We start from the raw sequence: 9,169 nt of genomic DNA, 5'->3' as shown, positions 1-9,169 counted from the left end.
CCTTCAGGTTTCGGGGCTGTCGCTGGGCAATACGGACTTTCAGCTCCCTCCAAAGATGTTCTATTGGGTTCAGGTCTGGAGACTGGCTAGGTCACTCCAGGACCTTGAGATGCTTCTTACAGAGCCACTCCTTAGTTGCCCTGGCTGTGTGTTTCGGGTCGATGTCATGCTGGAAGACCCAGCCACGACGCATCTTCAATGCTCTTACTGAGGGAAGGAGGTTGTTGGCCAAGATCTCACGATACATGGCCCCATCCATCCTCACCTCAATACGGTGCAGTCGTCCTGTCCCTGTTGCAGAAAAGCATCCCCAAAGAATGATGTTTCCACCTCCATGCTTCACGGTTGGGATGGTGTTCTTGGGGTTGTACTCATCCTTCTTCCTCCAAACACGGTGAGTGGAGTTTAGACCAAAAAGCTCAATTTTTGTCTCATCAGACCACATGACCTTCTCCCATTCCTCCTCTGGATCATCCAGATGGTCATTGGCAAACTTCAGACGGGCCTGGACATGCGCTGGCTTGAGCAAGGGGACCTTGCATGCGCAGCAGGATTTTAATCCATGACGACGTAGTGTTACTAATGGTTTTCTTTGACTGTGGTCCCAGCTCTCTTCAGGTCATTGACCAGGTCCTGCCGTGTAGTTCTGGGCTGATCCCTCACCTTCCTCATGATCATTGATGCCCCACGAGGTGAGATCTTGCATGGAGCGTCAGACCGAGGGTGATTGACCATCACCTTGAACTTCTTCCATTTTCTAATAATTGTGCCAACAGTTGTTGCCTTCTCACCAAGCTGCTTGCCAATTGTCCTGTAGCCCATCCTAGCCTTGTACAGGTCTGCAATTTAACCCTGATGTCCTTACACAGCTCTCTGGTCTTGGCCATTGTGGAGAGGTTGGAGTCTGTTTGAGTGTGTGGACAGGTGTCTTTTATACAGGTAATGAGTGGAGAACAGGAGGACTTCTTAAAGAAAAACAGGTCGGTTGATCAAATACTTATGTCATGCAATAAAATGCAAATTAATTACTTAAAAATCATAATGTGATTTTCTGGATTTTTGTTTTAGATTCCGTCTCTCACAGTTGAAGTGTACCGGTACCTATGATAAATTACAGACCTACATGCTTTGTGTAGGAAAACCTGAAAAATCGGCAGTGTATCAAATACTTGTTCCCCCCACTGTATATAATTGTTTTGAATGGAAAAAATATGCATTGGATCACAATGAGCCTTGAGTAGTTAGTGTTGTGAATGTGTTTATCAAAATTGTAGTTCATAAGTCCCAAAATAAATGGTCCACTTCATATTAGTCTTCTGCCATTAATTTATTTCAAAATGCTGTTAGAGCGTATAAAGCAATGGATTTCACACCAACTTTCACCAGAAACCAGTTTGAGAAATATGAAATGAAGTTGTTCGAGGGCCACCAAGGTAAAAGACAGAACAAAACAATGTGAATTATCTATATGAATTACAATTGACCACCCGTGTGACGAAATCAACATTAGATGTCCCCTTTTCCATATACAGTATCAGGAAAAATGTGAGAGTATCATCAGCTGGTTGTATACCGTGTGCACCTCATACTTTACCCCCTTTATTCTTAAGTGTTATTGAAGTCGAATTGGAAAAGAAAATGGAAAAAAAATGAATACAACTCAGTGACGTAAACAATGTACACAAACAAATTTGGGTGCCAGTGTTTTTTTTGTGTAACATTGAACAGTGTAGAAATGCAGAATGGTTATGTTCACAATCGTGGTCAGCTTAGCCATACTGTAAGAATCAGACAAATTCTCTAGCAAGCTAGACCATGGAAATATCTGACAAATTGAACATGTAGTTATTCAGTAAAAATGTCTAGTATGATTACACCGTAGCAAGATGCAGTATTTCCAACAAACGGACCACATTGACAATAATCAAGATCTGGGAAATACATTGTAAATTGAATTACTTATTTGATTATATCCTCAAGAAACACATGTTTCAAGTACTAATTAAGTAAACAATGTTGGGTAATAAAACAAGTAGATCAGTTTTAAATTTGACCTTGCGCTATCCTCTCTCGTTCCAGTTGTTCAAGTATTAGTTGGTGCTAAATTATTATTTTAACCCTTGTCAATATTCCCACCGTGAAACACGTGTTCCTAACATCTGACAGAGTATGACAGTTCATCCTGATATTACAGCTTATTTGAAATAAGCGAGAGTGGAAGCATTTGTTAATTCCATAGTTGCAGAAGAAAACAATGTGCCAATGAGAGTATACAAAGTTCAGAGCAAAACCATCTTCAAATCTCTCACCAAACCACTGTCATTCTATCAAGTCTGCTGTTCACCCCCCCCCCCCCCCCCCAAGTCACTTTTTAATCATTTCCAACTGCCGTTTAGATTAGTTACGGGGTGTGTGTGAATAGCATAGGCGAATCAGCAATACAACAAGACTGCTTCCATGTCAAAATATACACACACAAAAAACATTTCAATTTGTCCCTCAGGGCTTCTGTTGGAATCCTGCCGTTTACCGTCATTGGTTGTAGTAATTTAACAGCAGATGGAAAAACTTCAAATACAGTACACTTGACCCCAAAAAATGTAAACATTCATATAACATGGTTAAAAACCGCAAAGAGAGCCAGTTCCTACATACACTGTACGATTCTTAAACCAGGGTTCTGAAAAATAACGAGAACTGCGTTAAGAGGAAATGCCTAACCTGTACAAACGCTCTCCTGCTAAATTAGATTGTAGGGTAGCTTGCTTCAACAAGCAGGTAAGTACGGCATTGCAGGATCGCCAACAATCTAGTATCAAAAAGGTAGTAAAGGCAGAACTTAATTTATTTTGTCAATCATTTTGTGATTTAAACCAATGAGAGAATTGGTGGAATCCATTTGATGATTTCACTGGATGATTGACAGGGCATGGCAGCAGGGCCCCATTCCTAAAGCCTCCTATGTACACTACCTCTTCTCTTTCTTTTTTAGAAGGGTTCCTATGAGAAATCCCCGCTTTGGCATGGGGGCACCATTTCAAAGCATACCGAATGTAGATACCTTTCATACTTGTGCCCAGGTCTTTTAAAACGTGACACACTTTCCCTGATTCTCTTGGATCCAGTCCAGATAGTGACTACAAATCATTACCAAACACATTGTTCTAGTGTGTTAAAAGACAGCACTGAATTAAAAAGGGCTTGGACACAGTAAGTACATAAACATTCAACATGTGTTTGAAAGGCCATATTTGATCAGACAAAAATCAGCAGCCATTTTCCAAGAAATTAAACACTTTTGGAATACTAAAATGTTACCCAACTTAAAATTTAAGAGATAATGGACAAAGAAATTGCTTCATCCTCTGTCTCCATCTAGAAACCACATCTAAAACATTTGTTCTTAATTTAGTTTCCTCAAGTCCCTATCAATTCACACAACAGAATGGCTGCACCTCATTTGTGCGATTTACACAAATAGGGCCAATAATACATGACGTCATATTCAGCCCTGAAATAAAAACAAATGAACATTAAAAAGTCATGAATAGGTTATTTCAGTTAAAAAAAAGAAAAACAAATTTAAAACATATTTACAAAGTACAAACATGTTACAGGTGCTACAGTGAACCTAAAACCAAAGGGTGAAGGAGGGGGAAACCAAAAATAGGATGTAAACCAATTTTGGCACTCAAAAGTTTGTTTAGTGTGGTAGGATGCATACTGTAACGTTAACTCGACTATGTAACAACTTTATTTTTGTTCTTCTCTCCCTCCGGTTGCCTCGATTGGCACAACTTGAGTATATACTTGCGGATAAACATGCAAGCCCTTCAAATACTGTACAGTAGTCGATAAGAGTATGTAACCTTAGTCTAGAGTCTTGCTGTCTTGAGAAAGACTCTACCTTTCACCTTTTTGGAGCAACGCTAGGCTAAAACCCCTCCCTCTCTTTTGGTTTGGATTTCTGTGCTGCTGTACCCTGTGCTCCTCTCCCCGCAGCCTCCAGGCTCCAGTCGGACTGAGCCAAGTTAATCCACGATGCCTTAAACCGCGGCTGCCTGACGGGGAGGGTGGCTCTTGGCTCCTTCTCATTTGGGTCGTCAAAGCTCACCTCCTGCACCGCCTTCTGCTTCTTAAAGGAGTCCCTCCTCTCAGACAGGGCCAGTTTCCTCATCACCAACTCCTTGGAGCAGTGGTCACTGCGGTGGTCGCTGCTTGTCGACTCCCTGTGGATTCTCTGACCGCCCAGATACAGGCCCTGGCGGCCATGTTGTTCCCCCACACAGACAAACCCTCTGGCCGTATCCAGGTCCTCTAGCCCCTCCCCCTCCGACAGAGGTACCTCCATGGTGTGTCGGCGGGTGGCGTAGCCCTTCTTGTCACCGTGGTACGCCCCGGAGAGCTTCTCAGCCGACTGCACCCTCTTGAGGAGGGGAGAGCGGGGCGGCTCGGCGCTGCGCGGGCGGACAGAGTGGCGGGTAACGGTGGGAGGGGACAGGGTCTTGCCGTGGAGGCCCTTGGACAGGCCAGGGAGGGAGGACAGAGAGCACTGGGAGGAAAGGGGCTGCGGAGGGGGGATACAGGCCAGCGGGGAGGGGGGGATGCTGCTGGTGGACTTGCAGCGGCCTGCTTTGGTGTAGCGGCCTAGGACCTGGAGGGAGCTGGGACGGGCCTGGGGGACGGGGGAGTTGGGAGAGCTGGAGCAGGGAGAGGAGCTCTGGGGGGAGTTGGAGTCTGAGAAGAGATAGAACATGCTGTAGATAAGCCTTTGATTTATTCAGTGACAAAGAAAGAATTCTCGCTGTCGTGCTGTTAAATGGTTTGAAAATAATGAGAATCAACTTTTGCCTGCATTTCTGTATGACATGTACCATGAAAACCAAGAGCTTTTACATAACCCAGGTATCTTCTATTCCGATACCAATTGACTTGGTATATCATAACGGTTGAAACATGGTCACACACCCACCTTATTACATTAAAATATGTACATCACAAAATGGCCGACTATCGAACCACAGTTTCCATCCAATAGAGGCTAGCTACTCACCTCCAGACTGGTCGGGGGCGGGGGAGGGGCAGGGTGTGCTGGGTCCAGGCGAGAGGCTCTGGGTGGGGGAGCCAGACAAGCTGTCACTGGAGGATACAGAATGCTGGAAGCCGGAGGAGAAACTACGACTGCTCTGCATGGGAGGAGGGGTGTGCTTGGCCATCTTCCTCAAGACGCTACGTCGTCTACTACAGGAGAGAAATGGGATTCAATTTAAGTGGATATTTTCAGCAATCCTTTTCATGTGACGTGATAATACACCAAATTCTGTGGCTATAAAAGACAGCAATATTAGCATTAGGCGGCACAGAATTCTATATTTTTCCTTGTTCTTATATATCATAGAAGTTGCTCAAATGGCCCAATACATTATTTACAATTCCTTTCCATTGGGCACATCTGGAATACAACCAAAATAAACTGCAAATGCATCCAACAACTTTGTAGTCACATGCTTGATGCAGTGATTGTGTGCTAGGAATATGGGTCCAAATACTACACTGAACAAAAAATGTAAGCAACACGCCACAATTCTTAAGACTTTACAGAGTTACAGTTCATAGAAGTAAATTAGCCAATTTAAATAAATGCATTAGGCCCTAAGACGGATTTCACATGACAGGGAATACAGAAATGCATCGTTTGGTCACAGATACCTTTATAAAAAAATTAAGAAAATAAAGTAGTGGCGTGGATCAGAAAACCAGTCAGTATCTTGTGTGATCACATCTTGCCTCATGCAGTGCGACACATGTCCTTCGCATAGAGTTAGTCAAGCTGTTGATTGTGGCCTGTGGAATGTTGTCCCACTCTTCAATGGCTGTGCGAAGCTGCTGGATATTGGCAGGAACTGCAACATGCTGTCGAGCCAGAGCATCCCAAACATGCTCGACGGGTGACACCTTTGGTGAGTATGAAGGCCATGGCAGAACTGGGACATTTTCAGCTTCCAGGAATTCTATACAGATCCTTGCAACATGGTGCTGTGTATTATCATGCTGAAACATTAAGTGATGGCGGCGGATGAATGACACGACAATGGGCCTCAGGATCTCGTCACGGTAACTCAGTTTATTAAAATGGCATTGATAAAATCAGGGTGGCTGGTCTAAGACAATATCGCATGTGAAGTAGCCGGATGTGGAATCCCTGGGTTTGTGTGGTTACACGTGGTCGGCAGTTGTGAGGCCGGTTGGACATACTGCAAAATCCTTTAAAACGATGTTGGAGGTGGGTTATGGTAGATAAATTAACATTCAATGCTCTGGCAACAGCTCTGGTGGACATTCCTCCAGTTAGTATGTAAATTTCACTACCTCAACTTGAGACGTCTGTGGCATTGTGTGACCAAACTCTACATTTTAGTGGCATTTTCTCTCGAGCACAAGGTGTGTAATGATCATGCTGTTTATCAGCTTCTTGATATGCCACACTCAGGCGGATAGATTATCTTGGCAAAGGAGAAATGCGCAAACCAAATTTTCAAGAAATATTCTCTGTAGATATGGAACATTTTGTTCAGTATACTTTAAATACACATAAGTGAGCATCACTTCGGTTCCCTAAAATCGAGGAGGACCATGTACAAAAAGTGCTGTCATTTCTAAAACAGTTCACCACTACCAATATGGATGAAAATACACTCAAATGAAAGCTGACAGTCTGCACTTTAATCTAATTGGTCATTGTATGGGTCGCCTCACTGTAGGTGCTACACATTGCTCGTTGTGACTGGAGTTACTGCTCCTCATATAATGGAGAGCCTTGTAAAATGTTCTGCTCTTTACCTGTCCTGGTCATCCTTCCTCTTCTTCTTGCTGCGTCGGGCCATCTTGCTCTTGTTGCTGGTCTTCCTGGCTGGGCCCACCTTGATGGAGGTGTTCTCCAGGGCTGTGGTCTGCAGCATCACCTTGCTGCCACTCTGTGAATAGAAGGGCTATTGGTTTACTGGTCTTCAAATACAGGACAAGTGAAACTATGGTATAATTTGGCCACTTGTCAGTTTCGTGATCATATTTTGGAAGGTGGCAAGTGATAAAAGGCAACAACAAAAAAAGGCCAGAGCGAGAGAGGGAGCGAAGGAACAACCAACAGAAGGAAATTAGTGTGTTTTTTATTAACCCAATCCGCCTTGTCTTCTTCGGAAGACAAATATGTTTAAAAGCTTTTCTGCTACATAAAGACATGGTACTTTTATATAAAAGGAGTCACATTGCCAAATATAACACATTGCCAAATATAAGCTCTTTAACCCTCAGCCACTCCCAGCCCACCTATCACCAAAGACCACCCTCATCTGGTTTCCATGTGCCATATATTTTTCAATGTTTTACATATTTTTTTTTACCTTTCTAAAATCGTATAATATCCACAGATTGTGAGCTCAAGATAAACACTTTTCCTACGAGTATTATTCCATTTTTTTATTGACTATGGCTTTCCAAAATCACCCAACACTGCTATTTGTAAGGTAAATTTTAAGTGCATGTTGGGATTTTTTTAACCATTCCTGAATCTGTGACCAGAAACAAGCTACATCAATTTTTTTTGTTGATATATATATATATATATAAATAACATACACAGTTAGTGGCAAGAATTGTATATAATCTCAATTGTTGAATTAAGTGTAGTTTTTTTAACCAGTTCATAAACCATGTGCCATGGAATCGGTACGTCGATAATCTCTCCCCATTATTTTGCAACCTGTATAGCGCAGCGGTCAACATTTTTGTCCTCAAATGAAACTGGTATATTTTTCTATTTATGCCAATTCCTTTCAGCCAATTTGTATCTTTAATATATGGCAGGCAAACAACTTCCCAACCTTCTCCCTTTTCCACTTGTCTCCTCAATTTTTGTGGAAATGCTGCAATCAGTTGGTTGTAAATCTGGATTGAGCAGCTATTCTCATATATTTTCGATAGCTGCAAATGTGACATAACTCCTCCGTTTCTATTCATAATGTCAATAATACAATTCTAAAAAAAATAATCCATAAAGAATGTTTTATTTTATTACTAGTATATTTGCGTTTAACCATTACATTTGTTATATATTTTCTGGAGGATAAAACTGAAATTGTAACCAGCTTTGTATGAAAATGTTATTATCAATTAGTCCGAAAGGAGAAGTTGTAATCTGTATAAAGGCAAAAAAGCCATTTTTGAACAAAGGATGAGCTTTTCTTAATATGAGTGAAGCTTTTAGTGAGGTCTAAAGCTTTAATATTTCATTTTAGCCCCCAAACTCACAAATAGGCACACTTAATTTTGTCTGGCTTTGTATTCCAAATCATTTAATATTTTTTGCTCATATGATAAAAAAAAAAGTAGTAGTCTGGAGTAAGTAAGTGAACTGTGATAGGACCAAAGTGTTAATCAATGTCATTTTTCCATAAAGACAAGTATTTACCTCTATGGTTGCAGAATCTTATCTATTTTTGCTAACTTTCTATTGAAATTGTGGTAAGTTCAATTATATTTATTGAGATGTGAATACCAAGTATGTCTACTTCACCATCCACCCATTTTATCAGTAAACTACAAGGTAGTGTAAACACTAACGATCCAATACATAACATTGTACACTTGTCATAATTACATTTCAGTCCATAGAGGCTAGAAAAGTGATCAAGCTCTTCAAATGAAACTGTGCAGGGATCCACATTGCGGACTTAAGGAGAAAAAAAAAATTGTCATCGGCATACAGATACTTTTGTACTTTAATCAAATGCATTTTTTCAAAATCTGCCACAAAGACCAGGCCTGGTATCTTGGATGTTTCATAATGTTCAATTGTTTCAAGTAATTGTATATTATCTCCAATATATCGTCCATGTAAAAAAAAAACTGATCAGGATGAACAATATCTAGTTAAACCTTTTTAAATTCCATGTGCTATGCATTTCGCCAGGATTTTCATATCACAACGGTGTAAGAGGCCTCTATTTTTAAATGGACAGGATATTTATAATTACCACCTGGCTCCTGTTTTAGTAGTATTGAAATCAGAACTTGAGTACCTGAAAGTCGGCAATTTTTATAGGAGTAATTAAAACATGCTAATAATGGATCTTTGAGTACATAAAAAAAAAAGGTCTGATTTACCATGAAG

At 41.2% G+C, this 9,169-nt stretch overlaps 1 protein-coding gene across 5 annotated transcripts in view; it reads right to left on the bottom strand.

Annotated features, from left to right (window-relative positions):
* Positions 1-1,308: 1,308 nt before the first annotated feature.
* LOC110530128 (microtubule-associated serine/threonine-protein kinase 3) overlaps positions 1,309-9,169 on the bottom strand; it is a 51,973-nt gene continuing 44,112 nt past the window's right edge. For all 5 annotated transcript variants that reach the window (XM_036985683.2, XM_090182005.1, XM_090182006.1 and 2 more), the window contains 3 exons: positions 6,841-6,974; positions 5,054-5,241; positions 1,309-4,737 (listed from right to left, as the gene is read on the bottom strand). In XM_036985683.2, the coding sequence (XP_036841578.2) occupies positions 3,935-4,737; positions 5,054-5,241; positions 6,841-6,974 (1,125 nt within the window). In that variant the 3' untranslated portion in view covers positions 1,309-3,934. The remainder of the gene's footprint in view (positions 4,738-5,053; positions 5,242-6,840; positions 6,975-9,169) is intronic.

The sequence above is a fragment of the Oncorhynchus mykiss genome, chromosome 8, assembly GCF_057628025.1.
Source record: "Oncorhynchus mykiss isolate SJ-2025 chromosome 8, ASM5762802v1, whole genome shotgun sequence".
NCBI lineage: Eukaryota > Metazoa > Chordata > Actinopteri > Salmoniformes > Salmonidae > Oncorhynchus > Oncorhynchus mykiss.
The sequence above is the reverse complement of the archived record's forward strand: the minus strand, read 5'-3'. Positions and strand labels throughout refer to the sequence as shown.